The sequence below is a fragment of the Ranitomeya imitator genome, chromosome 6 (genome assembly GCF_032444005.1).
Source record: "Ranitomeya imitator isolate aRanImi1 chromosome 6, aRanImi1.pri, whole genome shotgun sequence".
Classification (NCBI taxonomy): Eukaryota; Metazoa; Chordata; class Amphibia; order Anura; family Dendrobatidae; genus Ranitomeya; species Ranitomeya imitator.
Window position 1 is genome coordinate 29,132,732 of NC_091287.1, and position 26,206 is coordinate 29,158,937.

At 45.3% G+C, this 26,206-nt stretch overlaps 1 protein-coding gene across 2 annotated transcripts in view; it reads left to right on the top strand.

The window, feature by feature from the left end:
- Positions 1 to 26,206, top strand: part of LOC138641744 (serum paraoxonase/arylesterase 2-like) — a 44,421-nt gene that overhangs the window by 12,797 nt on the left and 5,418 nt on the right. The window contains exons 2-7 of one of the 2 annotated variants that reach the window (XM_069729371.1): positions 3,055 to 3,125; positions 5,961 to 6,016; positions 8,981 to 9,149; positions 15,291 to 15,417; positions 15,872 to 16,072; positions 24,030 to 24,111. In XM_069729371.1, the coding sequence (XP_069585472.1) occupies positions 3,055 to 3,125; positions 5,961 to 6,016; positions 8,981 to 9,149; positions 15,291 to 15,417; positions 15,872 to 16,072; positions 24,030 to 24,111 (706 nt within the window). The remainder of the gene's footprint in view (positions 1 to 3,054; positions 3,126 to 5,960; positions 6,017 to 8,980; positions 9,150 to 15,290; positions 15,418 to 15,871; positions 16,073 to 24,029; positions 24,112 to 26,206) is intronic. The other variant, XM_069729372.1, reaches the window with a different exon arrangement.

The following is a 26,206-nucleotide window of genomic DNA, read 5'->3' on the forward strand; positions in this document are numbered from 1 at the left end:
ATCTTTTCAGTTGTTCTGAGTCTCACAAAGGTTCTTCTGTGTGATCCAATCACCTCAAACTTGGATTCGTCTGTCCATAACACTTTTTTTCAATCTTCCTCTGTCCAATGTCTGTTCTTTTGCCCATATTAATCTTTTCCATTTATTATCCAGTCTCAGATGTGGCTTTTTCTTTGCCACTCTGCCCTGAAGGCCAGCATCCCGGAGTCGCCTCTTCACTGTAGACGTTGACACTGGTGTTTTGTGTGTACTATTTCATGAAGCTGCCAGTTGAGGACCTGTGAGGCGTCGATTTCTCAAACTACAGACTCTTATGTACTTGTATTGTTGCTCAGTTGTGCAGCGCGGCCTCCCACTTCTCTTTCTACTCTGGTTAGAGCCTGTTTGTGCTCTCCTCTGAAGTGAGTAGTACACACCGTTATAGGAAATCTTTAGTTTCTTGGCAATTTCTCGCATGGAACAGCCTTCATGTCTAAGAACAAGACTAGACTGTCGAGTTTCACATGAAAGTTATTTTTTTTCTGGCCATTTTGGAGAGTTTAATGGAACCAACAAATGTAATGCTCCAGATTCTCAACTAGCTCAAAGGAAGGTCAGGTTTATAGGTTCTCTAATCAGCCAAACTGTTTTCAGCTGTGCTAACATACTTGCACAATGGTTTTCAAAGGTATTCTAACCATCCATTAGCCTTCTTACACAGTTAGCAAACGCAAAGTACCATAAGAACACTGGAGTGATGGTTGTTGGAAATGGGCCTCTATACACCTATGAAGATATTGCATCACAAACCAGACGTCTGCAGGTAGAATAGTCATTTACCGCATTAACAATGTATAGAGCGTATTTCTGAATCAATTAATGTTAGCTTCATTGGAAAAAAACTGTGCTTTTCTTTCAAAAATAAGGACATTTCTAAGTAACCCTAAACTTTTGAACTGTAGTGTATATACCTATATTATGTGTATATTTCGATTCTATGTATTCTATTGTAAGCTGTCAGTGTGATTTTACATTACACCGCACTGAGTTACCGGCTTTGCTACAGAACACCGATGCGTATTTCTCGCAAGTCACACTGATGGTCCGTGTGGTGTGCTTTTCCTTGTACCCATAGAATTGCATTGGCGAGTCTTGACCGATGTACAGTGCAAATCGCAGCATGTGGCCAAGAAAAAAAACGATGATGGGAGCTGCCCCATAGATTAATATTGGTCCGAGTGCTATGCGATTTTTTTGTAGCATAGCACTCATCCGTATTACGCTCTAGTGTGACTCTGGCCTAAGACGGGGAGTAGGATTAGAAATGATAATTCCACTGTCTTTATGGGGGAGTTGGGAAATGTGAAAAAACCCTCCTACTATATACAACAACGTTAATGATTCAATATTAAAAAGGAGGGGCTTTGTAAGACAGGGGTAGGTCACATAAATGAGCATTAGGGATTCCGGCCCTAATTATGGCCTAATGGTTTCCCTACCTTCCTGCGGAGGTTGGCACCCTAAGGAACGATATAATGCCCCAGCTCGACGTCAGCTAGCCCTCAATTACCCTGTTACTCCCTGCAAAAAAGAGTAGCACCATCTCTTTTCCCTGTACAGCTGACAGAAACCCTGGGAGGTACAGGAGCTTTTCTTCATGTTATCACCCCTCTCACCGATTACATCCTGCCATCTATCCTGTGACCCCTGTGCAGTACTGGTACTTCTCTTCATATTATCACCCTCTCACCAATCACAGTCTGTTACTTTAATCTCTTTCCCTGTACAGCTGACAAAAACCCTGGGGAGGTACAGGAGCTTTTTTCATGTTATCACCCCTCTCACCAATTACATCCTGTCATCTATCCTGTGACCTATCAACCTCTGACCAATCACAGCCTTTTACCATCAACTCTCCCCCTGTATAACCTCCATTATTTCCAGAAAAGTAGAGTTTACGGACACTTTTTTTTATTATTATACCCAACTCCCACTCTTACACCTACCACTTCACTCTCAAATATACTTTTTATAATAGTGTTCAACAGCCCTGTCTGAAAGTTCCAGCCTGAACTTTCAATTATGCAATTAAATGGATTTTCCAACATATGATATTAATGACCTTCTCTTAGGATAGGTGATTAATATCAAAATAGTGAGGGTCCGACCCTCGGCAACCCCCACTGATCATCTGCTTTTAGATCTGGCATGGGCCGGACATCACTGTGTTGTAGCAGTTCACAGACGCTGCAGCTCAGCTCCTATTGAAAGCAATAAGAGCTGAGCATGGTCACTACAGTATTTAGATCTGTGATGTCCCAGCTACTTCCACTGTTTATCTCTGTATAGACCATAAAACAGCTGATTGGTGCTGGATGTGAGTCCTCCACTGAGTTGAAATTGATGACTTATCCTAAGAATAGATCATCAATATTTTAAGCCTGGAAAAGCCCTTACAGGAATCTGTCGGCAGCATGATATAGGGCTGAGACCCTGATTCCAGTAATGTATAAGTTACTGGACTTTGTGTTGCTGTTTCAATACAATCAGTGTTTAATCAGCAGGAAATTATCACTACAGGACTTCACGTCTAGAGCCTGTTTGGTCTAGCATCTGCAATTTCCTTAAAGGATACTGATCACTTGAGTGACAGTGTGCTGCTGATCGGGGAAGGGGGCCGAGTCCTGAGACCCTCAACAATCCTCAAAACACCAGTCTAAAGTGCGCAGTTTCTACAGGAGCACACACACATGGCTGTACTAATGTACTTCATGGACTTACTGTTGAGCCGGTACATCACTTTGTGCAGGAACGATACACATTATAGATGTGTTTTGAGCGATCTGTGGGGGTCTGCAGGTTCAGAATCCCATCAATCAGCTGCATCAGTATATATATATCTCTTGTGGGCTTCGAAATGCAGCTGATTGATGGGATTTTCATTTTGCAGTCCCTTTAAAGGAGCAGTGCGGATACATATAAAGGTGAATGTAAAGTACCATCCTGGTAGAAAATGGGCAAATATTCCAAATACTGAATATATTTAGCAGATTATTCTCCCTTTTTGTTTTCTAGCCGTCGAGTCCAGTTCTTCAGAGAGATCGATCCCATAGAGCTTCCTAATTGCCAGTTCATCAAAGGGATTGGTAAGTGGCTTCAAAATTCACTGTGTCCTATAAAATGAGATTTACTGGTTAATATATGGAGCCATTCGTTACAGGAGAACCCACTTAAAAGATGCTGGTCGCAGCGAGTCCTAGAATATATTGTAATGATGTTTTATTGTCTGTAAGCCCGTCTTGCCTGATCTTACCTGAGATGCTGTCATTTAGAGAGATGCTTCCAGCAGCCACATGGACCATAGGAAACAATAGACTGGAGGGTTAATTGACTTTTATGGGAGAATGTATTGGGCATGCTCTGTTGTCTGTGCAGAAGTCATTGTGCAGGGAGGGAGGAATGATCTGTGACCGTATTGTAAATGGTGGATCCTGTGCTATCCATATATTATCTACCTATGATTCTGGTCCTGCCTGTGACTCTGGTCCTGCCTGTGGCTCTAGTTCTGCCTGTGACTCTGGTCCTGCCTGTGACTCTGGTCCTGCCTATGATCTGGTCCTGCCTGTGACTCTGGTCCTGCCTGTGGCTCTAGTTCTGCTTGTGACTCTGGTCCTGTCTGTGACTCTGATCTTGCCTGTGGCTCTGGTCCTGCCTGTGACTCTGGTCCTGCATGTGACTCTGGTCCTGCCTGTGGCTCTAGTTCTGCCTGTGACTCTGGTCCTGCCTGTGACTCTGGTCCTGCCTATGATCTGGTCCTGCCTGTGACTCTGGTCCTGCCTGTGGCTCTAGTTCTGCTTGTGACTCTGGTCCTGTCTGTGACTCTGATCCTGCCTGTGACTCTGGTCCTGCCTGTGGCTCTAGTTCTGCTTGTGACTCTGGTCCTGTCTGTGACTCTGATCTTGCCTGTGGCTCTGGTCCTGCCTGTGACTCTGGTCCTGCATGTGACTCTGGTCCTGCCTGTGGCTCTAGTTCTGCCTGTGACTCTGGTCCTGCCTGTGACTCTGGTCCTGCCTATGATCTGGTCCTGCCTGTGACTCTGGTCCTGCCTGTGGCTCTAGTTCTGCTTGTGACTCTGGTCCTGTCTGTGACTCTGATCTTGCCTGTGGCTCTGGTCCTGCCTGTGACTCTGGTCCTGCATGTGACTCTGGTCCTGCCTGTGGCTCTAGTTCTGCCTGTGACTCTGGTCCTGCCTGTGACTCTGGTCCTGCCTATGATCTGGTCCTGCCTGTGACTCTGGTCCTGCCTGTGGCTCTAGTTCTGCTTGTGACTCTGGTCCTGTCTGTGACTCTGATCTTGCCTGTGGCTCTGGTCCTGCCTGTGACTCTGGTCCTGCATGTGACTCTGATCCTGCCTGTGGCTCTAGTTCTGCTTGTGACTCTGGTCCTGTCTGTGACTCTGATCTTGCCTGTGGCTCTTGTCCTGCCTGTGGCTCTGGTCCTGCCTGTGACTCTGGTCCTGCCTGTGACTCTGGTCCTGCCTGTGGTCTCTGATCCTGCCTGTGGCTCTGGTAATGCCTGTGGCTCTGGTCCTGCCTGAGGCTCTGATCCTGCCTGTGGTCTCTGATCCTCCCTGTGTCTCTGGTCCTGCCTTTGACTTTGGTCCTGCCTGTGGTCTCTGATCCTGCCTGTGGCTCTGGTAATGCCTGTGGCTCTGGTCCTGCCTGTGGCCTCTGATCCTGCCTGTGACTCTGGTCCTGCCTGTGGCTCTGGTAATGCCTTTTCACTCTGGTCCTGCCTGTGGTCTCTGATCCTGCCTGTGGCTCTGGTAATGCCTGTGGCTCTGGTCCTGCCTTTGACTTTGGTCCTGTCTGTGGTCTCTGATCCTGCCTGTGGCTCTGGTAATGCCTGTGGCTCTGGTCCTGCCTGTGGTCTCTGATCCTGCCTGTGACTCTGGTCCTGCCTGTGGCTCTGGTAATGCCTTTGACTCTGGTCCTGCCTGTGGTCTCTGATCCTGCCTGTGGCTCTGGTAATGCCTGTGTCTCTGGTCCTGCCTTTGACTCTGGTCCTGCCTGTGGTCTCTGATCCTGCCTGTGGCTCTGGTAATGCCTGTGGCTCTGGTCCTGCCTGTGACTCTGGTCCTGCCTGTGGCTCTGGTAATGCCTTTGACTCTGGTCCTGCCTGTGGTCTCTGATCCTGCCTGTGGCTCTGGTAATGCCTGTGGCTCTGGTCCTGCCTGTGGTCTCTGATCCTGCCTGTGGCTCTGGTAATGCCTTTGACTCTGGTCCTGCCTGTGGTCTCTGATCCTGCCTGTGGCTCTGGTAATGCCTGTGGTCTCTGATCCTGCCTGTGGTCTCTGATCCTGCCTGTGGTCTCTGATCCTGCCTGTGGTCTCTGATCCTGCCTGTGGCTCTGATCCTGCCTGTGGTCTCTGATCCTGCCTTTGACTCTGATCCTGCCTGTGGCTCTGATCCTGCCTGTGGCTCTGGTCCTGCCTGTGACTCTGGTCCTGCCTGTGGCATCTGATCCTGAGGGTTTTTTTCCTGCTATTAACATAAAAACATTAACTTTAACATTAACAGTAGTAGGTCATTTTCTAACATATTCCCTTCATATATTGTATCTAAAGCCTTTGTTTGGATTTTTGGAAGTTTACTGCAAAAAATAGAAATCAGATTCTACTCCATAGGGTTTTGGCACATTACACGTTGCAAAACCTGATAGGCAGGAACACCTAAGTTTAGATAGGAGGCGCAAATATTGGATTCTAGGACCACTCCCTTAGTTATCAGTTTATGGGCCGAGTTTCGGGACGATTTCCAGTTTCGGAAACCTTCAGTAAAATAAATATTTGGTCATTATCAGAAGTCTGCTGCTTGTTGATGGTTTCCATGACAAAAACAAACCTGATTGTTTAGCGCTACATTGTGCGCTATTGATATAAAATGTAACCAACGCCTCTTTATCTCATGATTACTCTTGCAGAATACGGCTCTGAAGACATCGCGCTTCTTCCCAACGGCCTGGCCTTCATCTCCTCTGTAAGTACACAGGATCTTCTGGTAAAATTAAGGGATTTATCCAGGATTAGAAAAACAGTCAACCTCTTCCATAAACAGCGCCACTCTTGTTCATGGGTTGTGTCTGGTACTGCAAGCCAGATCGAATGATCTGCAATACCACAATCAGCCTGTGGATAAAGATGGCACTGTTCATGCAACAAATAATATTTTTCTTATTCTTATAAGCCCTTTAACACTAAAATCGTTTTGCCATGCCACGTAATAAAATCCATGTTCTGCAACACATTGCAATGCAGTCTGGCCTGGGATCTTTGTCAGGGAATTCTGGGTTATCAATGGAGGGTCTCTATTGGGGTCTATAATATTACAAATCGCCTCTCTCTGTAGAGGATTCAAGATGTTCTTGCATTAAAAGGAAAGCCCTATTGCTTTAAGTGAGAACCTGTAATGCTTACTTTCACCAGTGGTGGCGCTGCAGGGATTTCACACACTTGCTGCTGGATCTCCCATAGATCACTGCTGATCACGAGGGTCCTAGCAGCCGGACATTTTATTTTGTATCCAAACAATACCTACATGTCTTTCTCACCTAGTTCCAAATAATATTTATGTACAATATCCACAGCATAATTTAATTCAATGCCAAAATAATACCGTTATATAATGTCTAAATACCTCAATGCGGTATCCAAATAATACTTGCACGTAGTGCTCACATACCACTGCCATACAATGTAAATAATATTGCCATGCAATGCTAAAATAATGCTTTTATACTGTACCCAAGTAATACTTGCATGTGGAGCTCACATAAAACTGCCATACAATGCCAACTAGTGCCATATCCACAACATAGCATAGCTCAGTGCTAGAATAATACAACTATATAACATCTAAATACCTTGATACAGTGTCCAAATACATGTAATATCGCCATGAAATGCTTAAATAAGGCTTTAATACAGTACCCAAGTAATACTGGCACCTGATGCTCACATAAAACTGCCATACAATGACAACTAATACTTCTTTGCAATTTCCACAACATGACATAGTTCAGTGCTAAAATAATACTGCTATATAATATCTAAATACCCTTGTTATGCTCACATAATACCGCCATACAATGCCCAAACAATACTTTCACATAGTATCTCAATAAGGCTGGAGTCACACATGCGAGAAACACGTCCGTGTCTCGCATGTGAAATCCAAGCTCTGGCGCCGGCACTTCGGAGCGGAGCGTGCGGCTCCATGTGTTCCTATGCGGCCGCACTCTCCGCTCCACAGTTACGGCGCCAGAGCTTGCTGTTCACATGCGAGACACGGAAGTGTTTCTCGCATGTGTGACTCCGGCCTAATACTTGCACGTAGTGCTCACAAAACACTGCCAAATAACAATTCTGTACAATATATCCACAACCAAATATCATCAGTCAGTTCAAAAATAACACCGCAATATGTCTAAATCTTACCTCTATACAGTATCCAAATAATAATACATGTAGTGCTGACATAACACTGTCATACAATGTTCATATAATACGGTACTTTCATACAGACTACCAAATTATAGTTCTATTTAGTAGTTCAAATAATACCGCCATATATTACCTAAATAATGCAGTCAAGTCTCTGTTGGTCCTCAGCAATGAAGGGCTACGTGCTGTAATCCTGAGACATCCTGTTCTTGGTTGCCCCTTAGGAAACCGTGCCCCTGGCAGTGCTGGAGGCTGTCGATTTTTCATGTGCAGCTCTGGACTTTTTTTTTCACCGTGTTATACTGCATTAATTACTACAAATTAGCAATGCCCCCTGCTGCTCTCCTTCCCCTGCCCTTCTCATACTGTTCTAAAACACTGAATGAAAAGCTGCAGCTGCATCCCCCTCCTCTCCCTCTTCCATGTCTACTATATATTGTTATATTATAAACTAGATTTTTTTTTTGTGACCGAGGAGGTTAGTAACGTTTTATAGAAAGTCTATGGTCAGATGAGTAAGGATTACAAGGATCACATTATAGGGATTCACCAGTGATCGGTACCGCCACAAGTGCTAAGAATAAACCCGTCCTGGCACTGATGATAAAATAGAGATGAATAGATGAAATCCCGAGTGTCAAAATCTCGGGAACCGGTTCATGTTCAATAATGGTGGGAGTCCCCCTGCAAGTCCCCATCCTTTTGACCCCTATGACTGTATGTAGTTACGTAACCTTGGGAATAACCATTGAAAGGGATATTTATTTATATCCTATAAGCAATATCATATGGCTAAGATAAACCATCGCTTTATGTTTAACCTTATAGCTAACCTTTAGGAGTCTAAGATAATCCCCAATTTGGAAAATAAATCATTTAATCCCAAATCTCATCTCTGGGCATGTTACAGTCTTTTCCTGCATAGTGGCAATAGGCCACCCACTTGTGCAGAAGAGGATAAGTGTTAGAAGCAAAGAATCAAGAGAGGTAGGCGCAGACATGCACAGACATATGTTTCTGCTTTCTAGTAAGTGTTTTCTCAGTCGGTGCTGGATTTACAGACACACTGCTCAGTAGAGCTGTAAAATGCTGTATATACTGCTGTTTTCTTGTAAGTGTATATCCAATTTCAGATCTGGAGTCACAGATAGAATAGTACCGAGCAGTGTAAAATGTCCTCCATATTGCTGCTTTCTGGCAAGTGTTTATCCTGTTTCAGAGCTGGATTCACAGCTACACTGCTCAATATTGTTGTATAATGTCCTCTAAGCTGCTCTGCATGTGCTGAATATGGGAGACCTCTTAGCAGCCAGTCTCTACTCACTAGCTCTGAGACGACTGGAAATTAGAGAGAGAGCCCCCAGAGGGGAAAAATTGTGAAAATGCAGCGTACAAGTCACATTATAGTGTTCTCCCTCCGGTGCACACACAACAGATTATTCAGAAAAGTCCCCGGATACGGCAGGCATCTTTCATATTAATCCGTTGTATGTACTTCTAGGGTCTGAAATTTCCTGGACTTGTGAGTTTTGCTCCTGAAAAACCTGGAGAAATTTTCCTTCTGGACCTGAATGATGAGGAGCTCCGTCCATCCACTCTCCGGATCAGTAAAGGGTTTGACTTGTCCACATTCAGCCCTCATGGAATCAGCGCGTACATTGATGAGGAAGGTAAGGTCCCTACGGGGCAGATTACTGGACTCCTTTAAGGGTATTTTAGTAGGGAATGCTGGGAGATTTCAGCTCTGGAATTTGTAGAATTTATGAATGCAGCACTTTTTTTGTTGCAGATTTCATCTCTATATAACTTGTGAGCAGATCCCAAGCCCCGTTCCTCTCAATCTGACATGTTTCACCTCCACTTTACGCTGTTGGCTCTTAGGCCGGCTTCACATTCAGCGTATGAAAATACGGTCCGTATATTACTGCCGTAATATGCTGAAAAGTTCTGAAAATAGTGGTCCGTAGCTCCTCCGTAGGCAGAGTGTTTCAGCATTTTTTGCGCATGGCATCCTCCGTATGTAATCCGTATGTCATCTGTACTGCGTGTTTTTATCGCAGGCTTGCAAAACCGACATACGGCTATACAAGGGATCCATGTGTAAAAAAAAAAACAACATATATATATATATATATGAGGACAACCAGCAGAGGGCGCCTCTTATGATCTCGAGAAATACGCAGCGGTGTTAGCGAGAAAAGCCGGTAATTTAGTGCGGTGTACAGTAAAATCACACTGACAGCTTACAGTAGAATAGGTAGAATAAATGTGTACACATAGAATAGGTATATATATATATGTCAGTGAGACACACATATATATATATATATATATATTAATATTTCTTCCAGAGCTAGATAGCTTTAAAGCCGGTAATTCAATTACCGGCTTTTCCTATCTCCTTCTGAAACCTGACAGGATATGAGACATGGTTTACATACAGTAAACCATCTCATATCACCATTTTTTTTGCATATTCCACACTACTAATGTTCGTAGTGTGTCTATGTAAAATTTGGCCGTTCTAGCTAGTAAATTAAGGGGTTAAATGGCGGAAAAAATTGGCGTGGGCTCCCGCGCAATTTTCTCTGCCTGAGTGGGAAAGCCAGTGGCTGAGGGCAGATATTAATAGCCTGGAGAGGGTCCATGGTTATTGGCCCCCCCTGGCTAAAAACATCTGCCCCCAGCCACCCCAGAAAAGGCACATCTGGAAGATGCGCCTATTCTGGCACTTGGCCACTCTCTTCCCATTCCCGTGTAGCGGTGGGATATGGGGTAATGAAGGGTTAATGTCACCTTGCTATTGTAAGGCGACATTAAGCCAGATTAGTAATGGACAGGCGTCAATTATGACACCTATCCATTATTAATCCAATAGTATGAAATGGTTAAAAAAAACACAAACACATTATTACAAAGTATTTTAATGAAATAAAGACACAGGGTGTTTTAATATTTTATTATACTCTTCATCCACCTGAAGACCCTTGTCACCTGGAACAAAGTTAAAAAAAAAAAAACAACAATGTTCCATACCTTCCGTCGTTCAGTCTTGTCCCACGTTGTAAATCCATCTGAAGGGGTTAAATCATTTTACACCCAGGAGCTCTGCTAATGCAGCTGTGCTTGTGGCTGTAAAAACCCGGGGAATGAATGGAATGTAGGGGAATGACCTGTAGTTACCTCGCGTCGCGGTGATGCGCCCTCTGCTGGATGAACTCGAGCCTGGGAACTTTTCAGATTACTTTCCCACATAACCCGGAGGATTGATATTCTTTCTTCTCCAGGACTGGTATTAGTTTTCCCAACCAAGGGACAGTATTAGGATGCCCCAACATCCCCCAATGAAGCAACCAATAAATAAAGATTTTTGGTACTATGTAAAATCTTTCTCGTAGCTTTTATTGGGGGACCCTTGCTTGAGGATGGGGTGTCTTGGTTTTGCTCCTCTTACTGCTTTTGCACTAACTGGACGCCGGCTGCCCAGGTGTAGTCTCTTGGGGACTTGTCAGCTTTTTTCCCGGGTGTATTCTTAGTGTCAGCCTCCAGGTGGCAGCATATTAACTTATGGTTCCTGTGTCGCAAAAAGAAGCCACTGAGAAATAATATCGCCATACAGCATCCAAATACGGTAATGCTTACATGTAGTAACCCCAGTGGGAGCTACAAGAATATTATATGGTGAGTACCAAAAATCTGCATTTCTCCTTCGCCTCATTGGGGGACACAGAGCGTGGGTGTATGCTGCTGCTGCCACTAGGAGGACACTAAGTTATACAAAAAGAGTTTGCTCCTCCCCTGCAGTATACACCTTCCTGCTGGCTCCCAGAGATCCAGTTCATGCTTAGTGTCCGTAGGAGGCACACGGGCGGGTCTGCTATTCAGACCCAAAACTCTTTATTTTATTTTTACATTCTTACAATTTTTTACATTTTAGTTTTTAATTTTTACAACGGACGAAGGGGCGACAGATCCTTTCAAGGCTCCGATCTCCGCGTACCATCAACAGGCGAGCACGGAGAGTGTTGCCTCCACGTATCCTCTTCCGCAGCCAGGCATATTGCCGACATTCAGCCCTGTCCCATCCTAGGTGATTAACCCTTTGGATGTACAGAGGCCCACCTCGTGGCGTCCGAGCAACCCCCACTGTCCCACCACAGTTCAAGCGGATGGTACAAGGAAGCGGACGGTCCCTCTCCACCTCCCTCCTAAAGGGATGGTGGATTGAGGGTTTTTCCCCCTTATCCCTGCACTGTCCAAACCAGCAGCAGAACAGGAGCACCTGCAGCAAGCTGCCTTACCTGCCACCCCCCGGCAGCTTCTCCGGGTAAGTGTCGGGGCTGGAGGGCTCCTTTCAGGCGGTCTGGGGCGGCGCTGGTTAAGGGGGACCCATGTTGACTGCGGATGCGCGCATTCGGCCCCTTCCTGCATCGGCACCAGCCGGCGCCGCAAATGTAGTCCCTGGTTTCTGCCTGTACTAGGCCGCAACCCTATCTCCGCCCATGCAATGATGCGAGGTGGAGGCTCCGCCCACCAATTCTGGCGCTTATCGCACAGCGCGAGAAGCGCCTCTGAGATCTCGGGGGCCATCTTTCTCCCGCAGACAGCCTCAGGACATACTATCTGACTGCACTGTCCAAACCAGCAGCAGAACAGGAGCACCTGCAGCAAGCTGCCTTACCTGCCACCCCCCGGCAGCTTCTCCGGGTAAGTGTCGGGGCTGGAGGGCTCCTTTCAGGCGGTCTGGGGCGGCGCTGGTTAAGGGGGACCCATGTTGACTGCGGATGCGCGCATTCGGCCCCTTCCTGCATCGGCACCAGCCGGCGCCGCAAATTTAGTCCCCGGTTTCTGCCCTGTACTAGGCCGCAACCCTATCTCCACCCATGCAATGATGCAAGGCGGAGGCTCTGCCCACCAATTCTGGCGCTTATCGCACAGCGAGAGAAGCGCCTCTCAGATCTTGGGGTCCATCATTCTCCCCCGAGACAGCATCTGACTGGCATCAAGTGTTCTCAGCGCAGGGGCCACGCAGTTGGAGAAACACAGGAGAAGCGGGGACACAGACCTGGGTAAGGGAGCGCTGCATTATAAATCCTCCTTCCTGCTGTCACCCCCTTTTCTCAGCAGTATCCTTTCTCTGCAGTCCCTAATATTATAGAGCCACATAGAAGGGTATATCATGTCCCAGCCTAAGGCATCCAAAAAGTCTAACAAGAGTACGGCTATATTCTTTATTTCATGCTCCTCCTGCCAGTCTGCGTTTCCTAAAGCTCAGAGTTCGCCGCTCTGCAATGCCTGTGACCCCAACTGTGCTCAGGAGCCCTCCGCCGCCAGCAAGCCCAGTGTACCTAGTCCCCCTGAGTGGGCTTCGTCACTGTCTCAATCCATGGCTTCGCTGGCCAAAGCGATTGAATCCCTCTGTGATCCTTGGGGACTGGAGTGTTTGCAGGACTGATGTAGACGGATCCTCCCCAAGCCGGGAGCAGTCGGTTATCAGGGACCGAAAGCACTCTAGAAGCCGTCAGTCATCTAGAAAACGGATCCATAACACGTCTCCTGAGCAGACACGTCTCTTGTTGCCTCACAGCTCCGTTTCTCGCTCTCTCTCTCTCCAGAGTTCAGTAGCAAACGCGAATTTGACTGTGAATCTGATGGCCCTTTAGATCCGGATTTGCCAGACTTTCAGAAGACAGTGGATTCGCTTATTGAGGCAGTCAACCAGGCTTTAAAGGTTGAAGACAATTCCCCCAAGACCCCCAAGTATCCCGCCTAGCATCCAAAACTCTCGTGTCCGTGCCGGATGGCTCATCCATCAGAAATCCCGTCAGATAGAAGGCTTGGCCTGCTCTGCATTTGAGGCCTCAGGCTCGGCCCTCTATCCATCCTTTGCTGCAGCATGGGTAGCTAAGGCTATGGTTTTCTGGTCAGAGACCTTAGCTAATTCTCTTCGGAACAGTAACCTTCCTCCAGAGGTGGTGCACCCTGCCAACCAAATTTCCCGTGCAGGCAATTACCTGATACGTACGCATCCTTGGATGTGGCTGGTTGTGCGGCTCAGTCAGCAGCCATTGCCATCTCTATCAGAAGGTCATTATGGTTCAGAGAGTGGAAGGCAGACTGCATCAAAAAAGTCTCTCACTGTTAAATATTAATTAATTGAATTATTCTTATTCTGTACTGAGCACATTGCTTCTTGCTGACATTACAAACAGCTATTTCTGTGTATGTAGCTCAGAGTTTAAGTCAATGCCATATACAGAAGACACGTGGTCTGTGGGACATATAAATAACGTCTCTTAGGAGGGTGGGGGGCTGGAGGGTTTCTGAATTAGCCGCCTTATCCTGCCGGGCTCCTTTCCTTAACTTCCATAAGGAGAAGGTTGTCCTGAGGCTGCCGCCGTCCTTTTTGCCAAAGGTTGTTTTGTCCTTCCATCTTAATGAGGACATTGTTCTTCCTTCCTTTTGTCCGGCTCCTATTCACAGAATTGAAAGAGCTCTCCACACTTTGGATCTTGTCAGAGCTCTGTGAAGGTATGTCTGAAGGATGGCATCCTTCAGAAGAACAGATGCCCTGTCCGTGCTCAAAGAAGGTCACAGGAAGGGTCTTGCCGCTTCTAAGGCCACGATAGCCAGGTGGATTCGTTCCACCGTTCAGGAGTCATACTGAGTCAGAAGTTAGCCCATCCCATGAGGGATCAGAGCACACTCCACTCAAGCGGTGGGGGCTTCTTGGGCCATTCGGCATCAGGTGTTGGCGGAGCAGATCTGTAAAGCTGCTACTTGGTCCAGTTTACATACCTTCGCAAAGCACTATAATATTCACTCTCAGGCTTCAGTGGATGCGAGTCTGGGCAGAAGAATTCTGCAGACAGCGGTGGCGCACATCTAGGCAGTTGTGGCATGAAGCCTAATCCTTTGTGTTGTTTTCCCACTTAGAGACTGCTTTGGGACATCCCATGGTCTGTGTCCCCCAATGAGGCTAAGGAGAAACAGGGATTTTTGTGTACTCACCGTAAAATCTATTTCTCCGAGCCTCTCATTGGCGGACACAGCAGCCACCCTGTTAGCCTAATGGCTTATTTGGCTTTTGCCTGTTCTTTTAAGTTGACATGTTGGACTCTTCTATGCCGTTACTATTTGTTCCTACTGCTTTTGCGCCAACCTGGTTCTCTGGGAGCCAGCATGAAGGTGTATACTGCAGAGGAGGAGCTAACTATTTTTGTGCTAACTTAGTGTCAGCCTCCTAGTGGCAAGCAGCATACAACTCACGGTCTGTGTCCCCCAATGAGTGGCTCGGAGAAAAGGATTTTACGGTGAGTACACAAAAATCCCTGTTTAGTCACTGACTGGTAATATGTTGTTGGTGCTGTACAGAAGTATTATTTGGCATAGTATGTCAGTGTTATGTTAGTATTACATGTATTAACTGGATATGGTGGTATTATTTAGACATAGTATGGGAGTATTATTTTTTTTTAAAAGGGGTAGTCTGGTCTACAGTTTTCAGTCGCTCTGAGTCTGTGTTCATTCTAGACCTTTCAACCCCTTTAAGTTCAGATTTGTGTTGTAGTGAATATTTTTTTTTTATTTCCAGATAGAACTGCATAAAAATTTCTACCGTACAGCATATCTCCAGAGTTTGTTTCCTACATGCAGCGGCCCCTTATCTCTACCTTTTTAGGGTCTCTTATACCTTGGAGCAAAGAGGAAAAAAAATGGAGCTCCATCCTATATTTTCAGCTTTACTGAGGGGAGTGTTTTTTTCCAATTGTTAGTTTTTGAGGTCTTATAATGGTCCCCCTCTATTTCAGATGACTCGGTCTACCTCTTTGTGGTGAATCATCCCCATTACAAGACTACCATTGAGATATTCAAGTTTGCAGAAGAGGAAAATGTTCTCGTCCACATGAAAACCATTAAACACTCAGCGCTGCACAAGTACGGAGCATAAACTACAGTTTTTACTAGGGAAAAGGAGTAGAACTCACAGACTTTTATAAATGTTGGTGTTCCCATGCCGGGACTCCCCTATGAGCCAGAAAGGGGCCATATTTTGTTATTTGCTCTTTTAGTCCCCGCACACTTCTTCCAAGTGTCATATCCATAAGTTTAGTTCTTTTTTTTTTTTTTTACGTTTGTTCCACCATCTTTTGAGAACTGTAACTTTTTTTTCTAACTTTTCTGTTGATGTAGCTTGTGGATTTTTTTTGTTTTTTTGCATCTGTCCCATATGGTGACGTCGGCTCCCAGTATGGGCACTCTGATGGTGATACACTATTATATTGGGGTGCGGGTTATGTATTGAACTGCACAGCTCCCTATGGAAGCAGCAGAGCTGAGATCGTCCGATGTTCAGACTGATGCACTTTTGCTATTTTTTTTTGTCTTTCAGTGTCAATGACATAGTTGCAGTCGGACCAGAGAGCTTTTACGCCACTAATGATTATTACTTTTCGGACTTCATCATGAGACTTATAGAAATGGTATTTGGATTGAGATTGACAAACGTGGTGTATTACAGTCCAGGAGAGGTCAGAGAAGTCGCGGCGGGATTCTACCACGCAAATGGGATCGCCATGTCTGCTGACCAAAAGTATCTGCTCCTCATTACTGCAAATCAACCATTTGTCTATAGTGTCCCCTATAACAGCAGTCTGGATGTGTAGTCTGGAGCCCCCCTATAACAGCAGCCTGGATGTGTAGTCTGGAGCCCCCTATAACAGCAGTGTGGATGTGTAGTTTAGAGCCCCCTATAACAGCAGTCTGGATGTGTAGTCTGGAGCCCCCTATAACAGCAGTGTGGATGTGTAGTTTAGAGCCCCCTATAACAGCAGTCTGTATGTGTAGTCTGGAGCCCCCTATAACAGCAGTCCGGATGTGTAGTCTGGAGCCCCCCTATAACAGCAGTCCAGATGTGTAGTCAGGAGTCCCACTATAACAGCAGTCCGGATGTGTAGTCTGGAGCCCCCCTATAACAGCAGTCTGTACTTGTAGTCTGGAGCCCCCTATAACACCAGTCTAGATGTGTAGTCTGGAGCCCCCCTATAACAGCAGTCCGGATGTGTAGTCTGGAGCCCCCTATAACAGCAGTCTGGATGTGTAGTCTGGAGCCCCCTATAACAGCTGTTTGGATGTGTAGTCTGGAGTGTTGTGAATTCCGCTCTTGGGCTCCCTCCGGTGGTTGTTAGTGGCATTTTTGTGAGTTCTGCTCTTTGGCTCCCTCCTGTGGTTTTTAGTGGTATGGCTGCTTCTTGGATTTAGCTTCAGCAGCTGTTTTCACTGATCGTCTTTCTGGCTCGGCTATATTAGTCTGGCCTTATCCCTCATTCAATGCCAGTTGTCAATTGTTCCTGCCTGGAGTCATTGCTCTTAGGACTTTCCTGACACTCTAACCAGTTCATCAAAGCTAAGTCCTTGCTTGTCCTTTTGCAGTTCTCTTGTTGTGGACTTGTTGTTCAGCACTTTCTTTGTTTTTGTTCATTTGTCCAGCTTTTCAGTATGGATCTATTTAGCTAAGCTGGAAGCTCTGGGCAGCAGAGTTTGCCCTCCACACCTTTAGTCAGGTGTGGAGATTTTTGCATTTCTCTGCGGTGGACTTTTTCTAGTTTTTATTACTGACCGCACAGCGTTCTGTCCTGTACTATTTTCTATCTAGCTAGAAGTGGCCTCCTGTACTAAATCTTGTTTCATACTACGTATGTCATTTCCTTCTCCTCTCACAGTCATTATTTGTGGGGGGCTAATCTATCCTTTGGGGATTTTCTCTGAGGCAAGATAGTTTTCCTGCTTCTATCTTTAGGGGTAGTTAGCTCTTGGGCTGTGACGAGATGCCTAGGTAGAGTTAGGAGCATTCCACGGCTGCTTCTAGTGTTGTGTTGAGCTTAGGGACTGTGGTCAGTACAGTTGCCACCTGCTCAGAGCTAGATGCATGTCGCTCCTTAATCACCAGATCATAACACTGGAGCCCCCTATAACAGCTGTCTGGGTGTGTAGTCTGGAGACCCCTATAACAGCAGTCTGTAGGTGTAGTCTGGAGCCCCCCTATAACACCAGTCTGGATGTGTAGTCTGGAGCCCCCCTATAACAGCAGTCTGGAGCCCCCCTATAACAGCAGCCTGGGTGTGTATTCTGGAGCCCCCCTATAACAGCTGTTTGGATGTGTAGTCAAGGTTCCCCAGGTTATATCGAGGTCTCGAGATCCAAGAGCAATCAGTGTCGACGCTCTGGTTCTTTCATGGCACCAATTCCGCCTTCCATACGTTTTTCTGGATGTGTAGTCTGGACCCCCCCCCGTATAACAGCTGTTTGGATGTGTAGTCTGGAGCCCCCCATAACAGCAGTCTGGATGTGTAGTCTGGAGCCCCCTATAACAGCAGTGTGGATGTGTAGTCTGGGCCCCCTATAACAGCAGACTGGATGTGTAGTCTGGACCCCCCGTATAACAGCTGTTTGGATGTGTAGTCTGGAGCCCCCTATAACAGCAGTGTGGATGTGTAGTCTGGGCCCCCTATAACAGCAGTCTGGGTGTGTAGTCTGGACCCCCCTATAACAGCAGACTGGATGTGTATTCTGGAGCCCCCCCCTATAACAGCAGTCTGTGTGTGTATTCTGGACCCCCCCCCCCTATAACAGCAGTCTGAATGTGTATTCTGGAGCCCCCCTATAACAGCAGCTTGGATGTGTATTCTGGACCCCCCCCCCCTATAACAGCAGTCTGGGTATGTAGTCTGGAGCTCTCCTATAACAGCAGTTTGGATGTGTAGTCTGGACCCCCCTATAATAGCAGTCTGGATGTGTAGTCTGAGCCCCTATAACAGCAGTCTGGATCTGTAGTCTGGAGCCCCCCTATAACAGCAGTCTGGATGTGTAGTCTGGAGCCCCCCTATAACAGCAGTCTGGATGTGTAGTCTGGAGCCCCCCTATAACAGCCATTTGGATCTGTAGTCTGGTGCACCCCTATTCAAATATCAGTGTAAGTTTGTGAATCCTTTAGAATTTTCCATGTCTCTGCAGTTGACTCAAAACTACATGAGATGTTCACCCAATTTCAAATCCTAAAAGTAGATAAAGAACCAAAATGAAATAAATGAGTAAAAAATATTAGACTTTAACCCCTTTACCCCCAAGGGTGGTTTGCACGTTAATGACCAGGCCAATTTTTACAATTCTGACCACTGTCCCTTTATGAGGTTATAACTCCGAAACGCTTCAACGGATCCTGGTGATTCTGACATTGTTTTCTCGTGACATATTGTACTTCATGATAGTGGTAAAATTTCTTTGATAGTACCTGCGTTTATTTGTGAAAAAAACGGAAATTTGGCGAAAATTTTGAAAATTTCGCAATTTTCAAACTTTGAATTTTTATGCAATTAAATCACAGAGATATGTCACACAAAATACTTAATAAGTAACATTTCCCACATGTCTCCTTTACATCAGCATAATTTTGGAACCAATTTTTTTTTTTGTTAGGGAGTTATAAGGGTTAAAAGTTGACCAGCAATTTCTCATTTTTACAACACTATTTTTTTTTAGGGACCACGTCTCATTTGAAGTCATTTTGAGGGGTCTATATGATAGAAAATGCCCAAGTGTGACACCATTCTAAAAACTGCACCCCTCAAGGTGCTCAAAACCACATTCAAGAAGTTTATTAACCCTTCTGGTGTTTAATAGGAATTTTTGGAATGTTTAAATAAAAATGAACATTTAACTTTTTTACATAAAAAATTTACTTCAGCTCCAATTTGTTTTATTTTACCAAGGGTAACAGGAGAAATTGGACCCAAAAAGTTGTTGTCCAATTTGTCCTGAGTACGCTGATACCCCATATGTGGCAGTAAACCACTGTTTGGGCGCATGGGAGAGCTCGGAAGGGAAGGAGCGCAGTTTGACTTTTCAATGCAAAATTGACAGAAATTGAGATGGGACGCCATGTTGCGTTTGGAGAGCCACTGATGTGCCTAAACATTGAAACCCCCCACAAGTGACACCATTTTGGAAAGTAGACCCCCTAAGGAACTTATCTAGAGGTGTGGTGAGCACTTTGACCCACCAAGTGCTTCACAGAAGTTTATAATGCAGAACCGTAAAAATAAAAAATCATATTTTTTCACAAAAATTATATTTTTGCCCCCAATTTTTTATTTTTCCAAGGGTAAGAGAAGAAATTGGACCTCAAAAGTTGTTGTCCAATTTGTCCCGAGTACGCTGATACCCCATATGTGGCAGTAAACCACTGTTTGGGCGCATGGGAGAGCTCGGAAGGGAAGGAGCGCCGTTTGACTTTTCAATGCAAAATTGACAGGAATTGAGATGGGACGCCATGTTGCGTTTGGAGAGCCACTGATGTGCCTAAACATTGAAACCCCCCACAAGTGACACCATTTTGGAAAGTAGACCCCCTAAGGAACTTATCTGGATGTGTGGTGAGCACTTTGACCCACCAAGGGCTTCACAGAAGTTTATAATGCAGAGCCATAAAAATAAAACAAAATTTTTTTCCCACAAAAATTATTTTTTAGCCCCCAGTTTTGTATTTTCCCTAGGGTAACAGGAGAAATTGGACCCCAAAAGTTGTTGTCCAATTTGTCCTGAGTACGCTGATACCCCATATGTGGGGGGGAACCACCGTTTGGGCGCATGGGAGTGTTCGGAAGGGAAGGAGCGCCATTTGGAATGCAGACTTAGATGGAATGGTCTGCAGGCGTCACATTGCGTTTGCAGAGCCCGTAATGTACCTAAACAGTAGAAACCCCCCACAAGTGACACCATTTTGGAAAGTAGACCCCCTAAGGAACTCATCTTGATGTGTTGTGAGAGCTTTGAACCCCCAAGTATTTCACTACAGTTTATAACGCAGAGCCATGCAAATAAAAAATATTTTTTTTTCCACAAAAATTATATTTTAGCCCCCAGTTTTGTATTTTTCCAAGGTTAGCAGGAGAAATTGGACCCTAAATGTTGTTGTCCAATTTGTCCTGAGTACGCTGATACCCGATATGTGGGGGGGGAACCACCGTTTGGGCGCATGGGAGGGCTCGGAAGGGAAGGAGCATCATTTGGAATGCAGACTTAGATGGATTGGTCTGCAGGCGTCACATTGCGTTTGCAGAGCCCCTAATGTACCTAAACAGTAGAAACCCCCCACAAGTGACCCCATATTGGAAACTAGACCCCTCAATGAACTTATCTAGATGTGTTGTGAGAACTTTGAACCCCCAAGTGTTTCACTACAGTTTATAACGCAGAGCCGTGAAAATAAAAAATCTTTTTGTTTTCCCACAAAAATTATTTTTTAGCCCCCAGTTTTGTATTTTCCCAAGGGTAACAGGAGAAATTGGTCCACAAAAGTTGTTGTCCAATTTGTCCTGAGTACGCTGATACCCCATATGTTGGGGTAAACCCCTGTTTGGGCACACAGGAGAGCTCGGAAGGGAAGGAGCACTGTTTTACTTTTTCAACGCAGAATTGGCTGGAATTGAGATCGGACGCCATGTCGTGTTTGGAGAGCCCCTGATGTGCCGAAACAGTGGAAACCCCCCAATTATAACTGAAACCCTAATCTAAACACACCCCTAACCCTAATTCCAACGGTAACCCTAACCACACCTCTAACCCTGACACACCCCTAACCCTAATCCCAACCCTATTCCCAACTGTAAATGTAATCTAAACCCTAACCCTAACTTTAGCCCCAACCCTAACTGTAGCCCCAACCCTAACCCTAACCCTAGCCCTAACCCTAGCCCTAACCCTAGCCCTAACCCTAGCCCTAACCCTAACCCTAGCCCTAACCCTAGCCCTAACCCTAGCCCTAACCCTAGCCCTAACCCTAGCCCTAACCCTAGCCCTAACCCTAGCCCTAACCCTAGCCCTAACCCTAGCCCTAACCCTAGCCCTAGCCCTAACCCTAGCCCTAACCCTAGCCCTAGCCCTAACCCTAGCCCTAACCCTAGCCCTAACCCTAGCCCTAGCCCTAACCCTAGCCCTAACCCTAATGGGAAAATGGAAATAAATACATTTTTTTTTATTTTTCCCTAACTAAGGGGGTGATGAAGGGGGGTTTGATTTACTTTTATAGCGAGTTTTTTAGCGGATTTTTATGATTGGCAGCCGTCACACACTGAAAGACCCTTTTTATTGCAAAAAATATTTTTTGCAATACCACATTTTGAGAGCTATAATTTTTCCATATTTTGGTCCACAGAGTCATGTGAGGTCTTGTTTTTTGCGGGACGAGTTGACGTTTTTATTGAAAACATTTTTGGGCACGTGACATTTTTTTATCGCTTTTTATTCCGATTTTTGTGAGGAAGAATGACCAAAAGCCAGCTATTCATGAATTTCTATTGGGGGAGGCGTTTATACCGTTCCGCGTTTGGTAAAATTGATAAATCAGTTTTATTCTTCGGGTCAGTACGATTACAGCGATACCTCATTTATATCATTTTTTTATGGTTTGGTGCTTTTATACGATAAAAACTATTTTACAGAAAAAATAATTATTTTTGCATCGCTTTATTCTCAGGACTATAACTTTTTTATTTTTTTGCTGATGATGCTGTATGGCGGCTCTTTTTTTGCGGGACAATATGACGCTTTCAGCGGTACCATGGTTATTTATATCTGTCCTTTTGATCGCGTGTTATTCCACTTTTTGTTCGGCGGTATGATAATAAAGCGTTGTTTTTTGCCTCGTTTTTTTTTTTTTTTTCTTACGGTGTTTACTGAAGGGGTTAACTAGTGGGACAGTTTTATAGGTCGGGTCGTTACGGACGCGGCGATACTAAATATGTGTACTTTTATTGGTTTTTTTTTTTTATTTAGATGAAGAAATGTATTTATGGGAATAATATTTTTTTTTTTTTTCATTATTTTGGAATATTTTTTTTTATTTTTTTTACACATTTGGAAAATTTTTTTTTTACTTTTTTACTTTGTCCCAGGGGGGGACATCACAGATCAGTGATCTGACAGTTTGCACAGCACTCTGTCAGATCACTGATCTGACATGCAGCGCTGCAGCCTTCACAGTGCCTGCTCTGAGCAGGCTCTGTGAAGCCACCTCCCTCCCTGCAGGACCCGGATCCGCGGCCATCTTGGATCCGGGGCTCGAGCAGGGAGGGAGGTGAGGAGACCCTCGCAGCAACGCGATCACATCGCGTTGCTGCGGGGGGCTCAGGGAAGCCCGCAGGGAGCCCCCTCCCTGCGCGGTGCTTCCCTGCACCGCCGGCACATCGCGATCATCTTTGATCGCGGTGTGCCAGGGGTTAATGTGCCGGGGGCGGTCCGTGACCGCTCCTGGCACATAGTGCCGGATGTCAGCTGCGATAAGCAGCTGACACCCGGCCGCGATCGGCCGCGCTCCCCCCGTGAGCGCGGCCGATCGGCTATGACGTACTATCCCGTCCAGGGTCAGATAAGCCCAGGGCACCTCGACGGGATAGTACGTCTAATGTCACAGAGGGGTTAAATGATGAATATGATCCAGTATCACGTCTGCAATTGGCAAAAGTGTGTGAACATTTAAAAATGAAGAAATGACGAAATTGGAGTATGGTGTTTTCAATCAATAGGTTGACAATCAGATGTGAGTGGGTGACCTATTTAAATTAAAGAATAGTGAGCAATCAAAATCTGATCTTCATAACACAAGTTTATGGAAGCATTGCATGGATCAAAATAGATTTCTGAGGACTTTAAAATAAGTTGTTTGTGCTCATTAGGATGGAGAAGTTTCAAAAAAACATCAGTAATGAGTTTGGACTCCACCAATACACAGTCAGACAGATTGTGTACAAATGGAGAAAATTCACGACCATTATTACCCTCCTTGTGATTGATCGGGAAACAATTATCACTGCAAGAGTAAGTGGTATAATAATCCATGAAATCACAAAGGAACCCAAGGAAACATCTAAGTAACTAAAGGCCTCTCTCATATTTGTTATTGTTTATCAGTCCACTGTAAGAAGGACACTGACCAACAATGGTGTGCAATGCAGAACTGTAAAGAGAAAGCCACTGCTCTTCAACAAGAACATTGCTGTCTGTCTGAGGTTTGCTAAAGATCCCCTGGACAAGGCTAGAAGGCTATTGGGACAGTATTTTGTGGATGGACGAGATCAAAATAGATATTTCTGGTTTAAACAAGAAACATTATGATTAAACAAAGAAAAACCACTACAGCCTTCATACCTCACACCATTTGTGACACACGGTGCCAGTTGTATCATGGTATGGGCTGTTTTTCTGCATCTGGACCAGGACGGCTGCCATTATTGATGGAACAATGAATTCTAAATTTTATCTACAAATTCTAAAGTACAATGTCTGGACTTCTGTCCATGAACTAAAGTTCAAGAGACTGTGGGCCATGCCACAACACATCGACCCAAGGCATATAATTGTTGTTTTAGGTCAAATTTATACAGGTATAAAGAAATTTCTTAAGGGTTCACAAACTTTTAAACACCACCGTAATTGTAGTCTGGATGTGTGGTCTGGAGCCGCCTTATAATTACAGCATTTTGTTTTTCTTGTAGGTACATCTATGTCGCTGATATCACTGGCCGCACATTTAATGTTTTTGAAAAGCACGCAAACTGGTCCCTGTCTCCAGTAAAGGTAATCCTGAGGTGGGGTCTTACCTCCGATTCTCACAGTGATGTATTATATTGAGATATCAGACAGAGACCGCTTTTATCCACGTGAGCACCACAGTCGTCATGTCACCATTGACCCAAGGGACGTTAGCTTTCTTGCCTGCGTTTTCACCCTTCTACATATCTATCTATATACTGGTAATCGTCTAAGGACCGCTTCCATTTGTTTGTCTGTCATGGAAATCCAGCGTCGCTGATTGGTTGCGGCAGGCTGGGCGCGACCAATCAGCGATAGGCACAGTCCGGCCGCGAATTCGCCCCTCCCTACTCCCCTTCAGTCAGTGCCCCCTCCCTACTCCCCTCCAGTCAGCGCCCACATAGCGTTAACGGACTGCGTTACACCACGGCATAGCGCGGTGTAACGTAGTCCGTTAACACTGCCATTAACCCTATAAGTGTGCCCAACTTTTGATGCTGCTAATGTAGCATCAATAGTAAAAACATATGTTAAAATAATATAGAAAAAACAAAACATTATATTCTCACCTTCTGACACCCGCGCCAGCCTTCCCAGCTCCTCGCAACGTTTCGGTCCCAAGAATGCATTGCGGCAATGACTGGAGATGACGTAGTTGTCTCGCGAGACCGCACATCATCACGGGTTATTGCCGCAAGGCATTACTGAGAACGGAGCATCGTGACGAGCATTGCTAAAGGCCTGGGCTAGATCTGGGGGCCGCTGGAAGGTGAGTATATAACTTTTTTATTTTAATTCTTTTTTTAACAGGGATATGGTGCCCACATTGCTATATACTACGTGGCTGTAAATATGCTCGGTCATTTGTTATAAGGCAATTGAAGGTTATACTATGGCTTATGCCCGAGCGGGCTTTGGCTGTATCCCAGGTTGATTGATGCAGAGGTAAATGATTCACTTGTCCTTGGTAGTCTATACACTTACCTAGGATTTTTGATATCTATTTTGTTGGAACACCGTCAAATATGATTATTGTGGTGAGAATTTTACCTCTGCATCGATGCCGTGTTTGCATACAACGGAAAGTGCGCATCATAGTAACATAGTAACATAGTAACATAGTTAGTAAGGCCGAAAAAAGACATTTGTCCATCCAGTTCAGCCTATATTCCATCATAATAAATACCCAGATCTACGTCCTTCTACAGAACCTAATAATTGTATGATACAATATTGTTCTGCTCCAGGAAGACATCCAGGCCTCTCTTGAACCCCTCGACTGAGTTCGCCATCACCACCTCCTCAGGCAAGCAATTCCAGATTCTCACTGCCCTAACAGTAAAGAATCCTCTTCTATGTTGGTGGAAAAACCTTCTCTCCTCCAGACGCAAAGAATGCCCCCTTGTGCCCGTCACCTTCCTTGGTATAAACAGATCCTCAGCGAGATATTTGTATTGTCCCCTTATATACTTATACATGGTTATTAGATCGCCCCTCAGTCGTCTTTTTTCTAGACTAAATAATCCTAATTTCGCTAATCTATCTGGGTATTGTAGTTCTCCCATCCCCTTTATTAATTTTGTTGCCCTCCTTTGTACTCTCTCTAGTTCCATTATATCCTTCCTGAGCACCGGTGCCCAAAACTGGACACAGTACTCCATGTGCGGTCTAACTAGGGATTTGTACAGAGGCAGTATAATGCTCTCATCATGTGTATCCAGACCTCTTTTAATGCACCCCATGATCCTGTTTGCCTTGGCAGCTGCTGCCTGGCACTGGCTGCTCCAGGTAAGTTTATCATTAACTAGGATCCCCAAGTCCTTCTCCCTGTCAGATTTACCCAGTGGTTTCCCGTTCAGTGTGTAATGGTGATATTGATTCCCTCTTCCCATGTGTATAACCTTACATTTATCATTGTTAAACCTCATCTGCCACCTTTCAGCCCAAGTTTCCAACTTATCCAGATCCATCTGTAGCAGAATACTATCTTCTCTTGTATTAACTGATTTACATAGTTTTGTATCATCTGCAAATATCGATATTTTACTGTGTAAACCTTCTACCAGATCATTAATGAATATGTTGAAGAGAACAGGTCCCAATACTGACCCCTGCGGTACCCCACTGGTCACAGCGACCC